This window comes from Phodopus roborovskii, unplaced genomic scaffold (assembly GCF_943737965.1).
Source record: "Phodopus roborovskii unplaced genomic scaffold, PHOROB, whole genome shotgun sequence".
Classification (NCBI taxonomy): Eukaryota; Metazoa; Chordata; class Mammalia; order Rodentia; family Cricetidae; genus Phodopus; species Phodopus roborovskii.
The window spans coordinates 5,660,162-5,687,447 of record NW_026126648.1 but is presented as its reverse complement, the minus strand read 5'-3'; the positions used below and the strand labels follow the sequence as shown (position 1 = coordinate 5,687,447).

The following is a 27,286-nucleotide window of genomic DNA, read 5'->3' as shown; positions in this document are numbered from 1 at the left end:
AATGGTTAAGAAGAACTCTGTATTTCAGTAAGAATTACATGTAACTTTACAGCTTATATCAGTAAGAATCATCTGAATTGTGTTACTTAACTAACATAACAATCAGAAAACATTCACTGTAATTGCATGTTATAACCTGTTAAGAATCATAAGGACTGAGGTATTAATCTACGGATAAAAACAGCAATCACCAGCAGCTAACCTCAGACCAGTCTCTTCCTTGAGAGAACATTCGCTATAAAATTCTCAATTCAAAAACTTTACATATATCCTTTAAAGTGCTTGTACGAAGTGTGGCAGAAAGAAACAGTATTATGAAGAAGGCCGCTGGTCCTTGTCACCAAGCACACTGTCCAGTTTCAAAGCCATTTCCTCAATGTCCACACCTCCAGCTCTGCTGTAATCATCGACTTCAGACGGGACACTTGCTTTACTTTGTTCTTTTCTTACTGTGTTTAAGCACTTCTCGAGTCTCTTTATGAACAAGTCCACATCCTGTGTCTTCATCCCGATGGCGGCTGCCGCATTGAGGTACGCACAAGGGTAGTTATCTGTGTGGGACATGAAGCCTTGGAAAGTGTGGCCACTCACAGTTTGCACAGACCCAACAGGCACTGCCCTGAAAGGGAAAAGATTTATCAACCCAGTGTGTCTGGTGATGTTATGAGATGCCACCCGGAAACAAGGCACCCACCTCACTAAGCCATATAACCACTGATTGAGAAGCTGAGAAACAACATAAACCATGACCCATGCAAACGAACAGTCAGCTGAAAATGAGATTGTAAAATATGACTGAAAAGCCCTGCCTAGTGATGGCTGCTTCTATAATAGGGAGCAAGAAGCTCAAGGAATATTTACCTCTTCTTCACAGAAGTGGTAAGTGGTAAGAAATCTAGTTTTGTGCCAAATCTAGAATCTGAATCAACTGTGTAAGCCAAACTGCTTTGTTTACTGTTGTCTCACCATCAACAAACAATTCCAATCATGAATTAGCACTATGTAATGAAAGGGCTCACAGTGAGACCTAGAAACTATGTAACTGCTTCAATGGGTGGAGGTCAGCAGCCAACAGCCACCAACAGCAAATGCATTATTTAAGGGTGACTTCCACAGCACCCGTAGACACAAGCAGATTGTTGCTGATCTTCTACTTTTTAAGAAACCAATTAAAGGCCAGAGGTGGTAGCCCACACCTTTACTCCCAGCTCTCAGGAGGCAGAGGCAAGCAGATCTCTGTGAGTTGGAGGTCAGCCTGGTCTACAGAGTGAGTTCCAGGACAGCCAGGAATATTATGCAGAGAAACCCTGTCTCAACACACACACACACACACACACACACACACACACACACACACACACGAAAAGAAGGGAGGGAGGGAGGGAGGGAGAGAGGGAGGAAGAAAGAAAGGAAGGAAGGGGAGAAGGAAGGAAGGAGGGAAGGAAGGAACCAATCAAGGTCAACAATCCACATATAAAGACAAATGGTGGCCTCTTACAAACCCTTTTTAAAAGCATCAAAATTGTGCAGCATACAGACAGTTTCTCAAGTTAAAAGCTGAATTGACCTAAGATTTACTTTCCTTTGAACAAGATGTCATTTAGCCAGCTGTGGTTACACAGGAAGAGACAGGAGGATCCTGAGCCAGCCAGAGTATATGCAAGACACTAGATCAAACAACACAAGGGTGGCTCAGTGGTTAAGAGCTCATACTCTTCTTGCACAAGACCCAGAGGATCCAAATTCCACTGCTGTAACCCCATCAGCTAGCTCACAACCTGCCTATGACTCCAGCTCCTCAAAGCCCGAACAAAAACCAAGTCCTTTAACACAGGCATTCTATCCTCTGCAAATATGGTGGTTTGAATAAGAATGGTCCCACAGGCTCGTATGTCTGAATGCTTGTCATCAGAGAGTGATACTTAGAAGGATTAGGAGGTGTGGTCTTGCTGGAGTGGGTGTGGCCTTGTAGGAGGAAGTGTGTGCATGGGGTGGGTTTTTGAGGCTTCAGAAGCCCAAGCCAGGCCCCGTGTCTCTCCCTTCCTGCTGCCTGTAGATCCAGATGTAGAGCTCTCTGCTCCTTCTCCAGCACCGCGTCTGCCTGCACGCCACCGTGCTGAAAATGGACTAAACCTCTGAAGCTATAAGCAAGCCCAAATTAAATGCTTTGCTTTCTAAAAATTGTCATGGCCATAGTGTCTCTTCACAGCAATAGAACACTGACTGAGTCAGCTAATCAGAGTAAAATGCTTTTATAGAGATGTAATGAAAGCATTTGGAGCAAGATATATCATTCTCCTCTAATGTGAAATAGCTGATTTTGATGCCCACGTACACGTGGGGAAAGCACGCTTCTCAGAAAGGCACAATTCTCTTAGTTCAGGGTTCTAATTAATTTTTATGGTCAACCTAACACAATCTAAAGTCAACTGGAAGAGGAAACCTCAGGTCAGGTGGGCTCATATGTGGGTTATTACCATGACTGCTAATTAACGTACGAGGGCCCAGCTCACTGTGGGCAGTATTATCCCCAGGCAGGTGGTCCCGAACTATTTAAGAAAGCTAGCTGAACATAAGGGAATGAACAAGGCAGAAAGCATCTTTCCTCTATGGTTCCTACTTCAGTTCCTGCCTGAGTTGCTACCCTGACTTCACTCGATGATGGTCTATGACCTAGAGTACAAGCTAAATCAACACGTTCCTTCCCAATTTGCTTTTAGTCAGTGTTTTAATCACAGCAACAGAGATCTAACTAGAACAATCAGAGTACAGTGTTTCCTTAGCCAGCTTTCCACCTGAAAGCGATAGCAAAGACGACTTATTTCTATCCTACTATTATAACATGACAGTTCTGAAGATCGTCTAAGAAAGAATTGGACAAAAATCTACACAGAAGCTGGGCCTTGCAAGATAGGAGGCTTGCAAGTTCTAGGCCTGGCTAGGCCATATACAAAGTTCAAGTTCAGCCTAGACAACTCAGTGAGACACTGAAAAGAAAGAGCTGGGGATGTGTCGGTGGGTAGGTGTTCACCACGCATGCCTTGCTGGGGATGCATCCGTGGTTAGGTGCTTACCACGCATGCCTTGGGGCCTAGGTTCAAGCCCTAGAACTGCAGCAGCAAAATCAGCAGCTGCAATGACTCCTCACCCACACAGGTACTGTGAGCAGAGTCCCGATTGGGGAGGTAGCAGCCTCACAGGTCTGCTACCTCCCTGCTCTTTGGCCACAGCGGAAGTCTCAGGCACAGCTCAGCACACAATGAAGGACTACGGATGAGAAGTCCTTGATTAAATTTTTTTATTTTAAAGAAAAGCCAACATAAGCACTTTCATTTTAATAAAACCTGAAACTCATTAAGTGGTGTGAGTGAGACTAAGGACTCAGATAAAAGAATATTTATCTCACCAAATCACCACGCAGCACAGAAAAGACAAGAAAAGTTGAAGAAGGAAAAGCCAAGAAAGTGGAATCTGCAGAGAGGTGAGCAACAAACCCAGGGGTACTAAGGCCTAACTGACAGCATCGTCGTCGTGGACAACTCTGTCTCCAGGCTGTCATTTGCTGCCATGAACGTAAACAGTGCCTTCCATTTGGACTTTCAAGTTCTTAGGACTCAGGAAGCGAAGCTTAGAAGGTATTAAGATTACAGTAGTCTTGAAAATCCACTAGGAAAACCAGAGGATGAAACCAAAACAGGTCACAAAAGCTGCAGATGTCCCTGCTGGCTGAGAACAGACACATACTGTGCCTCGAGGTGACAGCAAAAGCAATAAACTCATCTCTTCGATCTACTTACCTGGCTCCTGAAACTTGTCTGGTAAAAAGCATTGAGCCAAGCTGAGTGACAGCTCTGTCATGCTGTCCATCTAATGTCCTAAGTGTCATTGCTAGGAGAAAACAAAAGCAAGAACAACTCAACAAGCTTTTGGATTACAAAGACCACCAAAGACAAATAAAGATTAAGACACTACTTTCACCCATAACATAACAGCACTTCATGTACTCAATAAACTATAACAAGGACTGTTTCCACACAAACAATGCTAAGCAAACATGTTCACAAATCACGGACAAAATTTCCATATATCACCATGATCAATGGAGCTGCTAAATGAATCCAACTAAGCTCTAAGAACTTAAGCAATATGCATGCATTATATGTGTATCTCGGTACATATATGCCCAAGATCATACACAAATGTACAACTGTCCCTCTGAGACCTCATGCTTTCCAAGCTAGACACTATACAAGCACTGCTGTAAAACACCGGCTGGTTTTATGTCAACTTGACACAAGCTAGACTCGTCAGAGAGGAAGAAGCCTCAATTGAGGACATGCTTCCATGAGATCCAGATATAAGGCGTTTTCTCATTCAGTGATCAATGACGGAGGGCCCAGCCCATAGTGGGTGGTGCCATCCCTGGGCTGCTGGTCCTGGTTTCTATAAGGTGGGCTGAGCAAGGCATGGAAAGCAAGCCAGTAAGCAGCTCCTGCCTCCAGGATCCTGCCCTGTTTGAGTTCCTGTCCTGACTTTCTTCAGTGACAAACAGCAATTCTCAAGTGTAAGCCAAAAAAAAAAAAAAAAAAAATTCCTTTCTCCTCAACTTGCTTTTTTGGCCATGGTGTTTCATTGCAGTAATAGAAGAAACCCTAAGACAACCATTCGTAAGGAATTGCATGAAAGATTATAATCTCTATTTTAGAGATAGGGAAAAGGGATTGGCGGCTAAAGCATGGTAGAACTCATATTACCAACATGCTATATGGGCAAAGGATTAGGGACTTTGTACCAGGGTATTGGTGCCCACATAGGTCCTCCATGAATGCACATTCCAAAAAAGGCTTCAGTTATAAATGATTCCTTTTCCTCAACTAGATGAGAAGTATAAAACATATTCTACGTCACATATTCACAAACTAATTACGAAGCATTTAAATACTGAAGTATGTAAAGGTCAATTATTCACTTTTAAAAAATGCTTTTTTATTTGCCTGTTTGTGGGCATGTGCATGTATGTTTGCGTGCTTCAGAAGCCAAAACACCGTGTTAGGTTCCCTAGAGTTCAAGGCAGCTGTGAGCTGACCTCTTCATAGCTGGGACTGAACTCAAATCCTCTGGAAGAGCAGTAAGTATTCTTAACCGGGTATCTCTCCTTATTCACTTCAATAATCCCTGAAGTACTTAACAGAACTTAGTCCTTGTATCAGCAGATCAGCTCATGATACAGTTCTTCCTAACACACAGAGGCTGAGGAAAATAAGCACAGGCACCAAAAACACTATGATGGTGCTTCGTTAACTGAGAAAATTTTCATTATAAGATGCAAGCCCTAAATTACTGCCTGTATATTCATTCTGTTTACTATTGACTGATTCCTTCACTAGATAGGTTTTACTTAGAAAAAACTAAAGCATTTCTAAAGGCTAAGTAAACCTGAAGCTATCAATTAAAACTGGGGTGGATTTAGAAATATCCACATCATAGACCTGAACAAGGGGGAGCTCATGAACTCCAGTCTGATAGCTGGGAAAGCAGCATAGGACCCACTCAGACCCTCAGAACGTGGGTGTCAGTTAGGAGGACTGGGCAGTCTGTGGGCCTCTGGTAGTGGATCAGTATTTATCCCTAGTATACGAATGGACTTTGGAAGCCCATTCCACATAGAGGGATGCTCCCTCAGCCTAGACACATGGGGGAGGGCTCCAAATGATAAGACAGACTTTGAAGATCCCCATAGAAGGCCTCACCCTCCCTGGAGAGCAGAAAGGGGATGGGATGGGGACTGGTGGGGGGAACAGGGGGGGAGGGGAGGGAGAGGGAACTGGGATTGACATGTAAAACAAGCTTGTTTCAAATTAAAAAAAAAAATCATAAAAAAAGAAAGAATAGCATAATTAAAACAAGTCCACCATTTCTATAAATGACAACTTGCACCTGAGGGTATCTCAGAAATACTTTGTTTTATCAAGGAAGAAAATTACCTAAAGATATAGGGTTGTGAGGTGTCTGTAGCAGTCTCTCACTGTGGGCCTCTGCCAGCTTCTTCAGTTGAGTGGACAAATATACAAACATTTCCTGAAATAAAAATACCACATTTAAAAGTCAAATAAACACAACTCAACCTTGATAGAAGCTGACTGGTATGAAATGTATGCTATTTACCATCTCCCATGTAAGAGACTGCAAACAGCAGGCCGGAGGAAGGGCAGCTCAGCCCATTTCTAGTCTATGATACATCCCATCTTTGCAGAATGTTCATAGTTGATTCTTCAGAAGAGTTATTTTTTGTTTGTTTATTTGTTTTGTTTGGTTTTTGTTTTTGAAGACAGGGTTTCTCTGTATTGATTTGGAGCCTGTCCTGGAACTTGCTCTGCAGACCAGGCTGGCTTCAAACACACAGAAACCCATCTGCCTCTGCCTCCCCAGTGCTGAGGTTAAAGGCGTTGCCCCCACCACCTGGCTCTTCAGCATTATTTTGATGGGAAAGGCAGCATATTGTTATGTTGCCCAAGGTAGAGGTGACCTTCTGGTCCTCCAGTCTAAACTTCCCAAGTATGGGATTAAGTATACACTGACACGTCTGGAAGACGTGTCCATTTCTGGACACAACATCAGCACAACAGATGACTTCCTTCCAACTCTGCAGCCAGCTGCACTGTTCTACAGAGGTCCTTCCATACCATAATTAGTTCCCATCCTTCTCAGATGACCTCCTCCAGTAACCACTAAAAAAATCTCTTCGGTCCATTTAGTATGCAAGTTACACAGTAAGTGGAGGAAGTTTAGAAAGTATACTGCCTTGTGTTTGCTTTATGTGTTGAAACCTGGTCTCATCATGAAGCCTAGACTGCCCTTCTGAGTGCTGGGATTATAGATTCATGTCTCTACCTACAGCCAGAATTCAGTTTTAACTGTAACTAACATAAGGAGAGATATCTTTGTTATAAAGATAATCCCGAGGCAACTAAATCTCAAATATCATTAGTGTTAAAGTAACTCAATTTTTAAAAATTATTTTCAAATGCAGTTCATATTGAACAAATATTTCAGATTCTTTACTGAATGTAGACAGATGTTGTAACAGGTAAGCTAATACCACAAGTGCAATGTAGCAAACCTTACCCAGGCCATGTATTAGAGTACTAAATGTCCTATTACTGTCACCATGCTTTAAAGCCATCTTCCAGAAGATCGTGTGGCAATCCTACAGTAACACTGAGCTACTAAATGTCCTATTACTGTCGCCATGCTTTAAAGCCATCTTCCAGAAGATCGTGTGGCAATCCTACAGTAACACTGAGCTACTAAATGTCCTATTACTGTCACCATGCTTTAAAGCCATCTTCCAGAAGATTGTGTGGCAATCCTACAGTAACACTGAGCTACTAAATGTCCTATTACTGTCACCATGCTTTAAAGCCATCTTCCAGAAGATTGTGTGGCAATCCTACAGTAACACTGAGCTACTAAATGTCCTATTACTGTCACCATGCTTTAAAGCCATCTTCCAGAAGGTCGTGTGGCAACCCTACAGTAACACTGAGCTACTAAATGTCCTATTACTGTCACCATGCTTTAAAGCCATCTTCCAGAAGGTCGTGTGGCAATCCTACAGTAACACTGAGCTACTAAATGTCCTATTACTATCGCCATGCTTTAAAGCCATCTTCCAGAAGATCGTGTGGCAACCCTACAGTAACACTGAGCTCAGCAGGTTTCAGCTGACACAAAAAGGTGCTACAGAGCTTGTACTATTTTCTGCTACAGTTGAATCTATAACTGACATTTATTATAAAACACTTCTGTAATGGGAGAAATTTATAAGCAGCCCAAGAAAATGTGTATAGAAAGATCTTACAAGAAATGAAATAATATTGATTTTCTGTGTCCTTTGTGCTGTATTTAACTTAATTTTAAAAGACTCTCACTACAGATAAACGGAACCGTATACCTGAATGCTAATGTCAGCTATATTTCTAGAATAAAAATACAAAACCTTATACTTTTAATGAAAAAGAGCTGAATTATATCAAGCATTATCTTTTGTATGGTCTTTGGATTACAGAGTGATCTTCAGTCAAGAAACCCAACATCCAGACCATCCCTCACGAGAATGCAGATGTACACAGTTCATCAAACTTCCAAGAAAATGTCTTAGGCTATGTCTGTGAAAGGTGCTGTCAAGTGATGGGATAGGAGAAAACTGCGTTCCATGTCTGTCTCAGAAGGTAAAGAACCAAAGCACGAATACATACACAGCCACACACAGATGCCCACAGCTGAAGATCATGGTACTAATGGATACATAGATACCCACACACAGATGCCCACAGCTGAAGATCATGGTACTAATGGATACATACATACATATCCCCACACACAGATGTCCACAGCTGAAGACCATGGTACTAATGGATACATACATAGCCACACACACAGATGTCTGCAGCTGAAGATCATGGTACTAATGGATACATACATAGCCACACACACAGATGTCCCCAGCTGAAGATCATGATACTAAATATTGTGGTCTCCACTGTGGCTGCCACAAAGGGCCTACACACATTCAGCGAGGCTTGCCTCAGTGGCAAAAACACTGCTTTCAAGAAGCCGAGACCTCACATCTAGGCCCCAAATCGGACATTGACAAGAGATTCAAGAATTCCACTTTTAGGGCACAAATGTACTACTTCTTCCAAATTTAGCTCTGTTATAAGCACTGACAAATCTAGTGATCCTCTAGAACGTGGTTTGTCCTTTAAGCTTCAGCTCACAAGTTCTAGCCCGGGTCAGCCGTTCTAAACATCCCTCTTCTGTACCCGTCCAATCCAGCAGACGCTTGCCACAGTAAATGACGGTCCACCACCCCTGTCAGCAAAGTATTCTTCTACAGGGAGAGCTGGGCAGAATAACGGGCTTCTGTGAATTCAAGGCAGAAAAGAGGACAAGCTCCTAAGGCTGATCTTTCTTTTTGCATAAAAATCTCAAAGAAAACAGCCTCTTGTATTTTAGCCTCTCTTCTTCAATGGCCCTTCGTCTAACTCCTGGCCATTCTTCCCGCCACGAAGCAGATGCACTGATCAGGATGGGTTAGGGCAAAGAGGCTCAGTTCACATACAAAGTTCCACTCTCTGACCCTTTCACCCTTCAAAAGGCAAAGCTTGAGAAAGGGAACGGCTTCAAGCTGAGCTCTTGTCTGCCTCTCCATGACAAAGGTAAACCCTTCTCTGAAGAGATATAGCTCGGAGAAATAACCTCTAAAAATACCATTGTGGGGAATAAGGGCACAGAATAAAAAGAAATCCCAAGTTCTCCTTTAACACTCCTTTTTTTAGCTCACAGAACAGCAATAACATAAAAAGGCGCTCTCAATGATGGTTTATAAATAGCTCTGGCTGGCACAAAATAGCTTTGCCTCAGCTTCTGCACAGCTGAGGCAATAAACTACCGTGATGAACGTTCACAGCACAGAGAAGTCCATTTAGACATTAAAAAAAAAAAAGGCTTCATTTCTGCACCAAATCCAATAATAATAATAAAAAGGAGTATATAAGCTACATATACACAATTGTCATTATGGAGAACATCCACATTTCCACAGGAAGACCTACTGTGTGAAGACATTAAACAACAATTTCTTCACATGCAACATCTGGGTTCTCAGACCAGTACTTTAGTATTCTGTAAATTACTCCATTAGACATCCTTTGTTCTAAGTAATTCCATACAAAGAATTTTAAATAAGATCAATTAGTGCATTTGAGAGCCTCTGGGGTTTTAAATCCCTCCACTAGGTAGAATGGGAGGGCCACTGGATCAATCATCATCTTTAGGGCTCAAATGCCTAGCAAGAAGGACCGATCACTCCCTCGGTGCTGTATCAGTAACTGCAAACATGAGAAGACAGTGGTAAAACCCAACACACACAGGAGCCTGAGCAGCAATTCTGGGACTTGAAAGCGGCCAGCCAGTGCTTGCGCCAGGTCATCTTCTCATATCCCAATTTCACATGCAAACTGGACACAATCCCTACTGAGCCTGATGGACACTACATCAAAGAATGGATACAATGAACCAGAGAGGGCCAGTGACATGGCTGCACAGGCCGAGCAAGCCTGACCACCCGAGAATCCACAGTGGAAGTTCCCTGGAACTCACAGTGGGAGAGAGAACCAACTCCCGCCCCACAAGCATGAACCCACCACCTTAGGATCATGATGATGTGAATAAGGCTTCTCTAAAGACTTGTCTTCCCTGAGCCATAACAATATGTAATAGTGACTACTTTCATGAGCGAATAAAACTATAGTTTTATCCTTACCATATAAAAGTTTGTTGTCTGGGTTAGCAAAGTACAATTTATACATGGTAAAACTTCAAGTGTCCACTTTTCAAATGTTCACATCTCTGAATTTTAACAAACATACACAGCCACAAAGCCACGTCAACTAAAGACATGACTGTAAGACACCTCATCCCCCCCCCAACCTCCAGAACCCACCTGTTTTCTGTGCCTGTCTTCTACCTCTCCCAAGGTGACATTGATGAAACCACATGAGTCTTGTGAGTCGGGGTTCAGTTGTTACCACTTGCTCTTGTGTTACATTTGTTGTGTATCTGTAGTTGGATCTGTCTACTGCTAAGGACAGATGCACCAGTGTGTCCCCCGTCCATCAGATAGATGAAGGATACTTGCTTCTGGTTTGGGCAATTATGAACTGATTCATTATAAGCATTTACCTACAGTCTTTTATACAAACTCAAGCTTTTATTCTCTCAAGCAAACAACTAGAAGCAGATGAGCTGATCTGTGTATGCAGGTTCCACAGCTGCGCTGCATTTTATGTTCTCATCAGCAGTCTTAAGAGTTCCGACTGCTTCAGATCTTTGACTGGATTCAGGGCTGTCTGGTTTCTGGTGTATTAGTTTTGTTTTTGTTATTGCACTAGCCACTTGTGGTAAGTATGTAATGGTTGCTCACTGCAGTTTTAATTTGCATTTCTCTAATGAATGATCATGCAAATCTTAAGGAACATCCTTACAATTTAAAAAGTAAACAACTACTTTTCCATGGATTAATAGGGAAAGGAAGATTGGAGTAAAATGCCACAAAAATGTTAAACATCAAATCTATTTGAGGAGTAAAACTGTTAAGTCCATGCTTCAACATATGTGAAGTACACCAAAGGGTTACAATCGCTAGTTGGTGCCATTAGGCTAATATAAACACAGATGCCAGAGCTGGGGCTTCTAAGTATTCCTTGACTGGAGAAGGGTACTCTTTAATCTGACCCGACCCATCAACAATTACAGAACTGTCCCAAATGAAGCTTTCTGTTAGTTTGTTTTAAAAGATTGTATCTCACTACGTTGGCCAAAATTCCTGGGCTCCTAGTGATCCATCCTTCTGTCTCGGCTTCCTGAGTGGCAGGAACTAACTACTACAGGCCCACACCACCAAGCTTGTCCCTTTTCCCCCACAGCCAACATAAGTAATGAATCCAACATTTCAAAAATGATGGAGAGATTGATTATTCTAGTATAAGAAGGCGTCCGACTCCTATAGCTTACATCTAGACTAACCCTTCACACCACAACAAGCCTTCAGGCTTCCAAATCACTCCAACGAAAACTTTCCCATTAGTCTTTAAAGAGCCTCTGTGCAGAAGTGGTGATGGGTGCCTACAGCCCAACACTTAGGATACAGAGGCACGAGGACTGCCCAGTGGTTGAGGCCTGCCTTGTCGACATAAGCAAGCTCCAGGACAGTTGGGGCCACACAAGACCCTGTGCCGGGAAGACTGCGATGTAGGGAGAAGGCACGCAAGGCAGCTCCTCTTACTGCACCTGACCTGAGTGCAACCCCGCTCCCACGGACTGTCTCGACCTCCACATGCCACAGCACAGGACACGAGCGAGCACACAAACAAGTGTAAAAGGAAATCACTTAGTAAACACCAGTCACATAAAAAGGAAAGCCCCGCTACATTTAGGTGATAAATGAACAAATAATTCCCAATACAGACGTTTCTGAATTATAGCTGCTAATAGTGAAATAATGCACCTGAGTGATTCTTCAGCGTATCTGGACACAGGGTGGTTAGCTTCTATAGGACAGTTGGAGATGAGGAGCGCAGCAGCAGCTCCTATGAGTAGTGCACGGGTAAACAGCGGCACTCTCAAAGAGCAGACTCACCTTTCTCTCCTTTAACAGGCTCTTGTAGCCACTGCAGCCCAGGGACAACAAGGTGATGAGGACGTCTAAGGACGGCGAAGCTGAAGCTCTCCCTGAAAACAGACGGGCAGGACACGTGAGGGAGGACTGATGGGGAAGGTTCTGGAAATGAGTTCAGCACAGCAGGCTGTGTGTGCGCGCACGCACTTTTGTCTGTTAGTCATTCCCACTTACCTGGGTACATCTTGCTGATTTCCTGAATGAAGGAGTCATCGAAGCCAGCAATTATAGCGCCACCCACTGGAACCATGAAATTTTTGTCCAAGCTCTGAACGAAAACGTCGATTCTACCAACCCGAGCCCCCTAGAATCAAGTAACACGTGAGTCACATGTTGGTCACAAGGACAGGCAACAACTGCCGTTAACAAGCAAAGGTCACAGCAAAAATGATGTTGTACACAACGATACATACCATTTAATTTCCCTCCTACATTTACAAAGGCTAATTTTACATTCATTAAAAAGGGAGAATGATTACCCTAGGACAGTGCATAGATCCTTCTTAAAAAGCAGGGGAAGGGTGGCAACCTTGTTTGTGGCAGTGCAGCCCAGGTTTACACAGCTGAACCCCAGCTTGGGCTGGGTGCCCACACCCAGCAGTGTGCTGGGCTTTCACAGACCAACCACCCAACTCACCTCCATGAGGCAGGAGGGGTTTGATTGCCAGTGCAAGAGGCAAGCCCTCTGAAACAGCTTTCTACCTTACAGCTGAGGAAGAGACAGAGCATCCCTCCCTCCACGCCCCACACCTGTGACTTTTATCTGACAAGGCCTATGGTGATTAAACGGTTTTAAATACTAGCATCACAAGCTAACATACTACAGCTGCCCACAATGCCAGGAACTTAGTGCCTCTCTCCGGTGCTTGGGACAGTCTGCTATCTTCTTTCTGTTTTAGGCTTGTCTGTCTGTGCTATAGTGCTGGAGACTGCCCACAGCAGCTCCAAGCTCTGATCACAAAAGACAAAAGCCCAACCTTACGTTTATCATCATTCAATGGCAATTTCATCTGCATATTCCGGGCAGCACCAAAATCGATGCTTCTCCATAACGTGTGACCCTTGATGTTGTGATATCTTAGATGCTCTCATTCCACTGCAAATGAACTCCAAATGGAAGTCTAATACCCCAGCACAGAGCCGAACACAGACCTACAAGAAATGTGGAACCAAGTTCCGCTTCCCAGCCGACACACTATGACCTTCTGTCTAATGTGCTGCAATTTTCTCCTCTTAAAAAATGGAGATACCATCTAAATTTTAACTCAGAGTTTTTTTCTTTATCTGCAGCCACAGATTCTCAATCTGTATTCACAATCGACATTTCCATTAATATTATAGCCACATCTGACCTTCATTTTCACCCTTACTCGGCACTTTGGTATCTCAGGGAGAGTGGAGATCACAGATAGCTGGCCTAATCTGACAGACCACAGGTAGAGGCGAGGCGGCAGAGGCTGCAAGGGGGCAGACTACTCAGAGAGCGTCACCCGACTGTCTCTGCCTTACCCTTGCCATGATCCTCATTTCCTAACAAACTGTGAAGAGAAACCCACCTACCTCAGGAGGAGGGAGCAGCGTAAACACCAACAGAATAAATGATGGAAAGCACAGCGAGTGGTTTGGTGAAACGCTGCCTCAGCCTTCTGAGAGGAGCCTGAACCTCATCAGGAGCGGGGAGAGGAGCGGGGAGGCTGGGAAGGAGGGGTCAGGGCTCCAGAGTGCTACACCCGGCCTCTCCCCAGCAGACCACACACGCCACTGCAAGAAAACCCTACATCTCAGGGCTGCCCAAGGGCTGCAGGCCCACACTAACAAAGCTGCTACTAAGAGGGAAATGGAGAAACCTTGCAGGGCGGAGACTGATGGGGAATAGGAACTCAAAAACTACTGAATGCAGTAACAGTCAGGCATGTGGCTAGGGAGCAGCAACACTCGCTGCTGCAATTGTTAGTAACTGAAGTTACTGCTTCCCACACTGTGAACAGCACACTCCACTTTAAACGGCCGATCCCACACACACATTTTATAGCTCTACTATGTACCTCTCTATTAATCACTCCTAACAATCAAATGAGGCATTTCGGTCAACAGAACCAGAAGTGTCTTCTTCAGACCTCGTGTACGCAACAGAGTATCTCGTGTACTCAGAACCAAGTCATTCTGGAGCCTTTTGAAAATGCTAAGACCTTTCAATGATAACTGTTTTCTTCACTACTTATGACTACCGTGATACTGCTTTCTCGGGACTTGTGGTTTTAATGTATTGTATTTTCGGGAAATGTGGAGCCCTGATGTCAGGCTGCTACACAAGCTATTCTGAAGCTGTAAGACCTCGCTCAGGCCAATCACGTAAACCACTGAGCGCATTTCCTCATATACAAACAAGAACAATGAAAAGCACACCTCAAATTATTAGGACTAGTTTAAAAACATTAAACTAATCGGATGCCTAACACACATGGTGGGTCCTTGGTAAACAGTATTATCACAGCTGTGAGTCAAAGTTAAGTCTAGAATGTCATGAAATAGCAGTTAGAACTCAGTATGTATTTATGTTGTTTAAACCAACAACACCATGACTGCTCCTCATATAGGCCAACCTGCAGAAATATTTATCTACTACTTAAAGACTAGCTGATTTTCAAAGGTATTATAATACCTACAAGACAGCACGTGCATTTGGAAACACACACACACGCACGCACACACACACACACAGGTGACAAAGCTGGGTCCAGGAAGGGTGGCCCAGGGACACCTTTCACATCAGTGCCTCCCTTCGCCTTGCCCTCCGTAAGCATCCATCCCACCGCCCCCCCTCCGTAAGCATCCATCCCACCGCCCCCCCTCCGTAAGCATCCATCCCACCCCCCCTCCGTAAGCATCCATCCCACCCCCCCTCCGTAAGCATCCATCCCACCGCCCTCCGGTATTCAAAAGTAAGCTTCGAGTCCCAGAACCCTGGGCATTTCTCAATTAGGAATACCATCTGAGAGAATGACTTATCTGAGGCTGCAGAGATACCCCAGCAATTAGAGCAATTGCTGCTCTAGCATCAAGACCAGAATCCCAGCTCAGGAAACCCCTTTAACCCCAGCTCTTCTGATCTCCTCAGGCCATCTCTCTCTCTCTCTCTCTCTCTCTCTCTCTCTCTCTCTCTCTATCTCTCTCTCTCACATACATTAAATCAATCAAAATAAATCTTTAAAATAATGTGCGTGAAGACAATACAGGCATGTGGAAAGTATAAACATGAAGTAACAAGTTTTAAGTACTTGGTTAAATATTCATGTATATTTATATACACAATGACTACAACTGTGTGAAAAATAGAGCATTTGCAGAAACAGAAAAGTTAATTATAAATGATAGAGGTACTGATTTATAAGATAACTATGGTAACAGTTGCTCTCTGATCTCTGTGTGCAAGGTATGGCACACACGTGTATGCATGGACACACACATAAATACAGTAGTGTTTTTAAGTATTAGAAAATAAAGAACAAGGGGAAGGAGGCAATAAAAGTAAGTCATCCGTGTAAAGTGCCTTCACAAGTTCCAGCACAGAGCCCTGTAGACCTTTCTTCTGCTCCATTCACATCATACATGACCCACCTAACCTGTGAGGCACCCTCGGAAAGTTAAGGGACGATGAAAAGACCGAAGAGAAGGTCAGCGTGAGTGAGTAAAGATCATACAGCAGCAGCTACTAACACACTCTTCAGATCTTGCAAAATATTTAAACGTTTGTGTTGTTTTCTAAGATTTGAAAATCTCCATGTATTTACATGGTTCGTTCTTACTCTTCCTGTTTTCTTTTTCTTCTATGTAATATATAATCATTAATAAAGTTTTTGAAATACTACAATTCAATACATTAGAAAAGCGAGTATCCAAAAAAAAAAAAACAAAAAAACAAATCCCAGGAAGAATGCTACTGAAATATTCCTATGTTGATTTGGGGCCATCCAAAGCTATTTCTCAGGGGCAGGAGAAATGCTATTTCCCAGGGGCAGTAAGAATATTTGCTGTGCAACCATGAGGATCCCATGAACCTTCATGACAAGTCAGACATTTCAGACACACCTAAAACCCCAGTTCCAACAAGGGTGAAGACAGGACTACTGGGGCTTACTGGCTTCTAGCCTAGATGAGAAAATTTAACCCACAGGTTCGGAAGACACTCTGCCTCAGTGGGACAGGAGAACAATGGAAGGACACTCAGCACCCTGTCCTGGCCCCCAACTGCACAAACAAGCACACACGCATGCAGACACACAGGTGTGCATACCCTTACACACACAGACACAAGTACACCCATAAAATATATCCATAAACAAATCTTTAAAAGCTACTATCCGATTGCCACCATACTAACTAGGAATAATGGCTTTGACTAAGAGAGTACTGGATACAAGTTTCTAATGCTCCCCAAAGTAGAGAGCTAAATAACTTTCACTGTATTCGTTTGTAGGGAGAAAGTCATAATCCTATAGTATATAATATTAATATAATAATTCACCTGCTGAATGAGATGCATGCACTTGGAAGACTGTAATCCATAAGCGTTGTTGACTACATGCGGAATGTCATAATTAGCACAAATCACAGCCAGTTCTTCTAATCTATAAACATAAACATTTACAGAAAGACATACTCATACTGTGCTTTATAAAGAATTAGGGAAAGTTTCTGTTAACAGTCTAAAGGTATATCGAGGGGAGGAAGAGGAGGGTGACAAACTGAATTCCCTCTGTAGTATCTTCACATGTAATTCATCAGCCTGGAAATACACAGCAAGCACTTTCAAAAAACTTAGAAAACCTCTTAATGTTTCCAATAAATAAATGAGGGAAAGCTATTTACAAAAGCTTATGACTTGGCAGGCAGAGGCAGGAGGCTCTCTTCGAGTTTGAGACTAGACTAGTCTACACAGCAAGTTCCAGGCCAGCCAGGCTACATAATGAGACCCTGTCTCAAAGAAAAAAAACGAAACAAAAAGTTTACGATGGTAACTTCTTACATACAAAGCACAGAGATTAAATGACGCCCCACAAAGCTGGAACCCCCCTCTTCCTGCTTTTGAGTGCTCACCACACTGAACCCAGTACTGACAAATAATAAGCATATCCAAAACTTAAATCTTAAATCTTAAAAAATCCACTTTCAAGGAGACCTTAATCTTGGAAGGGGGGATAAGCAGGGTAAGACCATAACATTTCCATACCGAAACTCACTGACATTGCCTAACAACTTGCACTTGTCATTTTAAAAGTTGCTGGCTTTAAATCTACCCTTCTTCACTCTTTCGTCTGACACCTCTCCTATAAGACAATCTGAATGTCTAATTTATGTTAAGCATGAGGTTCCTTCTCGAAACCCTGAACTACTTGTGACTAAAGCCACCTATAAAAAAGTCACATCCTGCAAGACTATAACTAAATCCTGTGAAGCAATTATACTGACTTTAAAAAAAAAAAAAATTTTTTTTTCAGAAATAGAATTTAGTAGCAAAGCATTTTTATGTTTCTTTCCAAAAGGTATGCAATACATGGCACAGGGAGGCAGAAACAAATGGATCTCCGTGAGTTCAAGACTAGCCAGTTCTACATGGTAAATCCCAGGCCAGTCAGAGATACACAGAGACCTGTCACAAGTAAGGAAATAAATGAGTGGTATGCATGATGTATCCTAGATGTGAACAAGTATGTTTTAAAACTGTACATGGGAATAAGATCATGTCCACTTGTCAGACTTCCAATTCCCTTCCTTTAAGTATCATGAATTGTGGTTTGGATAATAATGGCCCCACAGACTCATAAATGGAGCGCTTAGTCATCAGGGAGTCACATTACTTGAGAAGGAATGGGAGATGTGTCTCTGGGGATGGGCTCTGAGGTTTCCGAAGCTCTAGCCAGGCCGAGTCTCTTCCTGCCGCCTGCGGATCTCGACATAGACCTTGTAGCTACTGTTTCAGCACCAGGTCCCTGCCTGCCACCATGCTCCCTGCCACGACAATAAACTCAGCCTGACTCCGTAAGCAGGCGTCTTTGTAAGAGTTGTCATGTCACAGCGTCTCCTCAGTCAGCGAAGTGCTTGCCTTGCAAGCTGAGGACCTGAGTTCAATTCCACATTTACAAGTCAGGCGTGGCAAAGTGTGCCTATAATCCTAGCACCAGGCAGGCAGAGACAGGACGATCTCTGGGGCTTGAGCGCTGGCCATTCTAACCAAAGCAGGAAGCTCTGGGTGCAGTGAGAGACCCTGTCTCAGAGAATGAAGTGGACAGTGATAAAGGGAGACACCCAAAATCAACCATTGGAACACACACACACACACACACACACACACACACACCATACACACACACCATACACACACACCACACACACCATACACACACACACCACACACACTATACACACACACCACATACACACCACATACACACCACACACACACACATACACCACACACACACCACATACACACACACACACACACCATACACACATACACACCACACACACACCACACACACTATACACACACACCACATACACACCACATACACACCACACACACACACATACACCACACACACACACCACATACACACACACACACCACATACACACACACACACACCACACACACACACCACATACACACACACCACACACACATACACACACACACACACCACAACCACACACACACACACACACCACACACACCACACACACACACACCACACACACACCACACACACACCACACCACACACACACCACACCACACACACACATACACACCACACATACACACCACACACACCACACACACACACCACACACACACCACACACACACCACACACACACAACACACATACACCACACACACCACACACACCACACACACCACACACACATACCACACACACAACACACACCCACACACATACAACCACACACACACTCACACACACACACACACACCACACACACACACAACACACACCCACATACACACCACACACACATACACACAACACCACACACACACACACACCACACACACACAACACACACAACACAACACACACATACACATACACCACACACACACCACACACACATATACACACACACATACACACCACACACACCACACACACACATACAACCACACACACACTCACACACACCACACACTCACACACCACACACACACATACACACCACACATACACACCACACACACACATACACACACACCACACACACACACCCAACCACACACACACCACACACACATACACACACACAAATACACACCACACACACCACCCACACACACACAACCACACACTCACACACACACCACACACACACCACACACACATACACACACACCACACACACATACACACACATACACACACACCACACACACACCCAACCACACACACACACCACACACACACACACCACACACACACACACACCTGCCTCACGCTCAATACCAAAATTTCCTCTGTTACTAACAAACTAGACTCGGGACACACACAATTCTTCAGAAGATAAAAGACACTTTTTTCACATGTGCTCTACTGAAAGAATTCTCTGAAAACTTCTTCCTTGAAAATAAGATAGCATAATATTAAAATTATTTTTAAAAACAACAAACTTGTAAGTAACTTTTAAATGATCTACATTAATCAGATGTGTTAATAGGTCATAAAAAAAGGTATTACATGCAAGGCAAAGCAGAAAATCGTTTTCTATGTGAATCCCCCTGTATTCTAAATCAGAAGCTAATTTAATAGCCACCAGAAGTGACACTCCTTTAATATTTCTTTTACATGGGTTTCATATTCAATACTTCCCAATAATTGACCAATAAAAACAAAGTAAATGCTCTGCCGTGCCACTAAAATTAAGACTATAAAATCAGAAAATCAAGTATACCAACTTTACACAGACATTTTCATAAACCTCACTCATCAAAAGCATTCATTACATCACACGACTGATGAATAACAAATGACAACTTGCTTACTACTAAATCCTCCTGATTCTTTTCTAACAGGCCTATGTGGAAAACAGTGTATCACTACACACACTGAAAGCATGCCTCAAAATGAAATGAAACTCCCCAGAGAAAAACCATTCAACTAACACAACAGCCACACACTTGCTGTTTTGGGAAATGAGGTTTACTTCTATTCCATTAAAATTTTCTAGTTAATAACATTATCAATATCTTTAATATTTCGATAGAATTTTAAAATGATTGGTCATTAATAAACTACTATAGAATATGCAATGTAATTTTAAACAACATTCATAGGCTCATGAATGACCCAAGGCAAATTTTCAAGAGCAAGGCTTCAATATGATCTTTTAAAATTTGCCTGTAAGATAACAAAAACTAACATGTGATTATCACTGCCAAACCCTGAGTCTGTAAATACAAAAGCTTAGCAACCAGAGTCCAAAGTCAACACAACCCTTGTAATTATTAGCACTTCTGTTAAAGATGTTGAAATAAGAGCAAACCAGAGTTCTGGCAAAAACAGAAATTTCTGTTAATAAACTTAAGCCCTATGACATTTCAAAATCAAAATAATCTGCGGCTATCCTTTAGAAAATGGAACATCTGCCACCCCATGGTTTTAATTTTCTAATTTACATTATCTTCAAAATGTGGACAACCACTATACACATGTAGTTTAATCTCCCAGTCAAAGAAATATAAATAATCCTAAAATATTTTATTTATAATCTGTTCGTGGTGGTAGTTCCTACTTAGCAAAATGAATTGCAAAGCCAAAGAAATAGAGATAAGGAAAACTATTAAGCCGGCAATTCACTTGGAAAAGCTTAAGCAATGAGGAAAATGACTTACAACGGCAAGAGCAGGCGAGTTACACAGACTAAGGTTTGGCTAAGCAGACCTCCACCTCCACATCAGCTGTCTTTCCTTGAGAATCAAACTTCTCCAGCACACTACAGTAATTCTCCCTACAGTCAACCTATTCCCTTAGGCCAATATATTCACTACTTACTACCAAATGCTATCCCCACATGCTTGAGAATTGATGGGCATAACTTATTCCACAGACCGGTGAGCGAGCATCTAAAGACCAATGTTCACAAGTCAGTTACCTATCAGGCACCCTCGGAGCAAAACAGGATGTCGTGGAATGAATGCACAGAATATGGTCAGGCCCGAGTTCCCGGATTTTAGCCTCCACAGCATTCAGGTCAGTACGCAGCTCGTCGCCTTCCAAAACATTTTCTATCACCACGGGTTCAAAACCTAACCAAATCAACCAGAAATCTAAGCATTAGTGCCAATTAAGTGCAAGATGACTCTAGAACTCTAAGAGGCAATGCAACTGCATATAAGAACTGTAAATATTTATTTGAATGACAAGCTTTTCCTCTAGAAATAAAGGCGGTGGCACAGTGTGGTAGTCTGAATACAGCTGGCTCCCATAGGCCCATAGGTAGTGGCACTGTTAGGCTTTATGGGAGTCGGTGTGGTCTCGCAGGAGGAAGTGCGTCACTGTGGGGAGGGCTTTGAGGTCTCATTATGCTCCAGCCTCACCCAGTGTCTCAGAACACTCTCTCTTGCCTGGACACCAAGGTGTAGAGCTCTCAGCTACTCTCCAGCACCTCGTCTGCCTACATGTCACCATGCTGGTAATGGACTGACCCTCGGAAAGTGTAAACCACCCCCAATGAGTCATGGTGTCCCTTCATAGCAATAGAAACCCTGAGACAACCAAGGCTGGCATTAGTCAGAAACAAGTCGAAAGGGTGTGAGGGGCAACTAGACACCAGACTGCAGCTGTAGCACTTAGAAAGGACAGGGGCCAACCGATTCTCTAAGTAAGGAAAGCACATGTTAACCAGAGGTCTACAGACGCTAACTGCTCAAGTGTTAGTAACCAAAAAGACTACTACTCGAGTTCAAGTTCTTCGGAAAAAAAAAAAAAAAAAAAAAAAAAAAAAACTATGAAGCCTACTTATTATCCAGGAACATATCAGTTTCACTTGAGTTTACTTTATTCAGAGATAGATAATAAAACCCATGTATTGAATAGATCACACACATAAACGTTGTTTTACCACCAAAGAAAATTAATTTCAGTTGCCAGGAGAGCACTGATCCATCTCATGGCCCAAGAGTCCTTCAGATTTTTAATTAAAATATTGTGCTTAACTAGCACATAATTAAAGATCACCTCACAAATAATTATGTTAATTTTAACAGTAAATAAGTATACATAATCTTACAAGTTGCTAAAACAGAATGTGTGCTAAATTTTATGAGTACAATTTCTTTAAAGTATGAATATGGTGCATTTAATTTTTCATTTACCTATCTCTATATAAAAATCTTAAGTTTTCCCATTGGGTGTTTAAAACATTACAGATACTGAATGTCTTTTACCTGCAGTGACCATGGACTTAAAGCAGGACTTCTGGTCTATTCGTGGCCATATGATATACTTGGCCTTTGGTCTTTTGTGTCGCAATGTTAAGAAACACAAGGTTAGACTCATACCGGTTGCCATAGGAACTACAAAGCAATTGGCCACTGAGTGAACACCTACAAATAAGAAATAAAAGCAATTTATAATAATAAAACCAAACCAAACCAAACCAAACAAACAAAACAAAAAAAACAAACACCCTTTTGGAAGAAACCATACACTTCTTTTATAAAATAACAGGGACTGTAACCCTGGTGTCTCTTCCTCGGTTGTTATTTTCTGTCTTGTTCTGAAATAGGTTTACACGTGTGCCCTCTCAGAAGCCACTCATACTGTTTCTGATGAGATACAAATGGCAGAAACTGTGTGCTGTCTACTCATAAGTCACATTATAATCGACACGACACATACCAGCCAGCTTTATGACATTAAGCACCAAAGAATTGGTAATTTTGTTCAATAGGCTAGAGCCTGCGGCTTTCGGTTGCACAGCAGAAATATCACCAGATCGTCCAATTCCATGGATGAACCTAAGCAAATTAAAAAAAAAAAAAAAAAAAAAAAAAAAGGATCAAAAACTTAACAAATACATTCAGTGTTCAAGTAATCAATGCACAGGTTTGCAAATAAGCAACCAAAACCTAGCAGAGGCAATTTTCTGATGCTCTACGTATACTTCAATTATGAGCCAATGTGGAATAACCTCCAAAGACAACCGTATCAATTTATTTTCTCCTGTTGGTCCACACCTAGAGATAACCTAATCCTCTCATGTATCTGAATCCCTCTGTGGGGTGTCCTTACTGATGTGACTGACCGGGAAGAACATAAAAAGTGAAAGTGATTGCCTGGGGACTCTAGGTTCTAGAAGGTGGTAAGAAGCACTAAAGTTCATCAGATTTCTTGGAGAGTTTGCTAGTGTGCACTGTCTCTCAAAATCCAGCTGCCATGTTGGGAGGCGCTCTCATCACAAGAAGAGGCAAGCTGAGCTCCCAGTCATGGAACCAAGTCATCTTTAATAGACTGCTGGCTCTAAACATCAACAATGTCAAATGTCTTAGCCGACACTTGACAACCACACCAGAAACCCAAAACACTCAGCTGATGAGCTCAGTTAACACACCAAACGGGGAGAAACGGTGATGGTTTTAAGCCATTTAACCTTTGGAGTGACCCTTTTAAAACCACGGTACAGGGAAGATCTTATTCCCTCTTTCCTTCTCTGACCCCAGCAGTGGGACAGATTCGAACCTGAATGAACTGAAGCTTCAGAAACGGTCCTCATTTGCTGCTGGCGGAGACAGTGGTCTTTTGAGATGGATCTCACTGGGCAGCACTGGCCAGCCCTACACTGTGGGCCCTCCCTGTTTCTGGTAAGTGCTGGGATTGCAGGCAGTATCACCATCCCTGGCAAAAACTGTCCCAATTTTTTTTTAAATTATGTTTCTTGAAATTGAGTGTACAAACCCACTTGTCTTCAATGGCTCTATACACTTACAGATGCCTCCGAATGCTCTTTAAAATAAAGAACTAATCTGTAAACTCCATCTCGTATATTCGTTTAGGTGAGAAACTATATAAGGACAGGATCACAGCGCACTAGTGATGAGCTTCCTAACGAGCACACCTTACGCATGAGTCTTCTACACACATTATACACGGACCATGTTAACGGGGCACTGTTAGACAAGAAACCTACATCCAAACTCATTATCATCAGTTCAAACTGCCAATGTTTCTATTAAAACAAAAAATCTTAGTATGCCTCAAAAGCTGCACCTTGATTTAAAAATCAAAAGGTTTTTAAGAGTTCATATTTCTCACAGAAAGGGTAGTAGATGGAAATAAGCAATAATATCCAAAAGCACTACCAATAATAACTAAATCATTTTTGTCAGGCAGTAGTGGCTCATGTCTTTACTCCTAGCACTCAGGATGCAGAGGAATGCCTTGAAGAAAATAAATAAATAAATAAATAAATCGCTTTTCAGAATGGATTAAAAAAAACTTTTCAAAGCTAATGCAAATAAATAATGTAATTATCTAATACACTTGTTCCTCTATGGATTGCAACAACAACAAAAAGGCACTTATAAAATGGAATTTGGATAATGATCAACCAAGCTTTCAAGTTCATTGCTCTCTAATAAAACCTGCAAGTTAAAAAGGAAATATGAGCTGGGCATTGGTGAAGCACACCTTTAGTCCCAGCACGCGGGAGGCAGAGGCAGGTGGATCTCTGTGAGTTTGAGTTCAGCCTGGGCTACAGAGTGAGTTCCAGAACAGGCTCCAAATCAATACAGAGAAACCCTGTCTCGAAAAACAAAAACAAAAAAAAAAGGGGTGGGTGGGTGGGGTGAGTGGATTTATGGCTAGGTGTGGTGGCACACATCTTTAATTCTGCCAATTTCAGAGACAGGAGCAGGTAGATCTCTATAAACCCAAGGCCAGCATGATCTATATACTGAATTCCAGAGTCTTTTAAAACTAAAAAAAGAAACTTTAAAAAAAAGACCCCCCCATTAAACATTCTACAGGGCTGTCTGAACTTCTACGATTCCAGAACCAGAGTGTCTTCCCTATGTGTGACATGTCACCTCCGTGACTATTAGGTAAATCCTTGTGGAATGGATGAGACTCTGTAATGGATCTCACCTACCCAAAGCCTATCCGGGGCTTCCAACAGGACTTCCTTGCTTTGCTGTAACTGGGCCTACCTCCATATTTCTACGAGTGTATTTTAAAAGTGTCTTAGTCTATTTTATTATAAGAATTTCATGAAATTTTTACCCCAGAACATATTTGTGTCACCTGTCACATGTATCTCTAGAGTAACTCTTACTCCTTCCGAAGTAAACTGTGGTTTTGGGGTTTTTTGGTTTGTTTTGTTTTTTCTATTGACAATATTAACCTTTTAGAACCAAACAGATCTACTAGTTTAAACATTATCAAGGCACAGCGCTGTTGATCATCAAGCGTCCCAAAGGGAAACTGACACCGCACGTCGGAACCTCAACTCTGTCACGAAAAAGCACCTGCTCGGAGTTCCCGTCTCCCAGTTCCAACTGGCTTCCATGCCCACTTGCAGAGGGAGGAACTTATTTACGAGTGAAAACTTCCTAAGGTCCTCCCACACCCACAAGGTAGGTGTGTGTGAGTGTGTGTATGTGTATGTGTGAGTGTGTGTGTGTGTGTGTGTAAGGTCCTCCCACCCCACAAGGTAGGTGTGTGTGAGTGTGTGTGTGTGAGTGAGTGTGTGTGTGAGTGTGTGTGAGTGTGTGTGAGTGAGTGTGTGTTTGTGAGTGAGTGTGTGAGTGAGTGTGTGTGTGTGAGTGTGTGTATGTGTGTGTGTGAGTGTGTGTGTGTGTGTGTGCGCGCGCGCAGGGGGTTTCAGAAACCAACGTACCTGTAATGACGACGAGCAACCAAAGCAGAGGCCACTCTCCCTTCCCTCTCTCCCACACCACAATTACCCAAGAAATTGTTGCTGTCCATGATCGCGAGCTCATGGAGAAAGAGCTCAAGCGTACTTTCGTCCCAGCCATCGTCTGGACACTTGCCCTTAAAGAAATAATAATAATAATGATAACAACAACAACAATACTAAACAAACCGCAATGCTATTTATACTCAGGCAAAGCACCGTTCCCCAAAAGCCCTCCTCAGTGGACGTGAACTTTTATTTTACTTTAGTGGGTTTGGCTCAGGTCGCACACACACCCAGCAGCTACGGATCGCTGGCAGCCGAGCGACCTCGCGGGGACGCGGCGAGCACAGGCGATCGAGCGCTACAAACCCAAGTCTCGGCGACGCCCGGGCGGCCTGTGGGTCGGGGCGCGTGCGGCGGCGTCCCCGGGCCGGGCGCCGAGGCAGGGGCATACCTGCTCCAGGAGCTGCTGCACCAGGTGCTCGTGCGCGCGCCGAGCCTCCCGGCCCTGCCTCACGTACGCCGGCGACACCCGCCGCTCGCCCGCCGCGAAGCTCTCGGGGTTCATCCCGGCGCCCGCCAAACCCACGCCCGCCGGGGCGACCCAGGATGCAGCGCGCCGCCCGCGCGGGACGGGGCGGCCGAGGGCCCAAAACACCGCAGGCCGCCGTCCTCCTCCGGCTCCCGCTTCCGCGCCTGCGCAGACGTCCCCCGCGCACCGGGCACACGCAGCGCGCGCACACCGCAGCTCAGCATCACCTGGGAAGACGTCGCAGGCCTTGAGCATTCCTGAGGGAGTTGGCGGGCTCCGTGGAGGAGAGCGTTGCCAAACGCAGCTTTCCGATCTGCTCCGGTCCCGCTCTTTCAGTCTAACCCACACTGTGTCTGACTGCAGAAGCTAACACCCACACCTTGATGCGTTTCTGCGTTTAGAGGAAGCCCTGCACTCCTGTGGCGAACTTGTCTCATGATACTCACTTTTTCTATTTTTTAACCCCCCATTTCAAATCGTGCAATAATCTGTGATAACTGCATCCTTCACCCTACTGTTGGAGGATGAGCCAAGTCCTGGAGCTTTCTGTACTTCATTTGGGTCTACACAATCTCTT

General features: G+C 43.3%; 1 protein-coding gene across 1 annotated transcript; it reads right to left on the bottom strand.

Moving 5' to 3' along the window:
* On the bottom strand, nt 1-26,796 carry Sepsecs (Sep (O-phosphoserine) tRNA:Sec (selenocysteine) tRNA synthase). Its single transcript, XM_051174083.1, has 11 exons — nt 26,632-26,796; nt 26,157-26,311; nt 23,162-23,280; nt 22,708-22,866; nt 21,414-21,567; nt 16,767-16,869; nt 12,416-12,545; nt 12,203-12,294; nt 5,985-6,078; nt 3,798-3,888; nt 1-619 (listed from the first exon to the last, which is right to left on the bottom strand). Exons 1-11 carry the CDS (start codon nt 26,743-26,745, stop codon nt 313-315), a joined length of 1,518 nt encoding a protein of 505 aa, XP_051030040.1. The 5' UTR covers nt 26,746-26,796; the 3' UTR covers nt 1-312.
* Nucleotides 26,797-27,286: the final 490 nt, after the last annotated feature.

Coding starts and splice junctions, on each gene's coding strand:
- Sepsecs (XM_051174083.1), bottom strand. CDS start 26,745: ATGAACCCCGAGAGCTTCGCGGCGGGCGAGCGGCGGGTGTCGCCGGCG. Junction 26,312..26,631: donor TGCAGCAGCTCCTGGAGCAG/GTATGCCCCTGC, acceptor TATTTCTTTAAG/GGCAAGTGTCCAGACGATGG. Junction 12,546..16,766: donor GCATGCATCTCATTCAGCAG/GTGAATTATTAT, acceptor ACTTGATTCTAG/GGGGCTCGGGTTGGTAGAAT.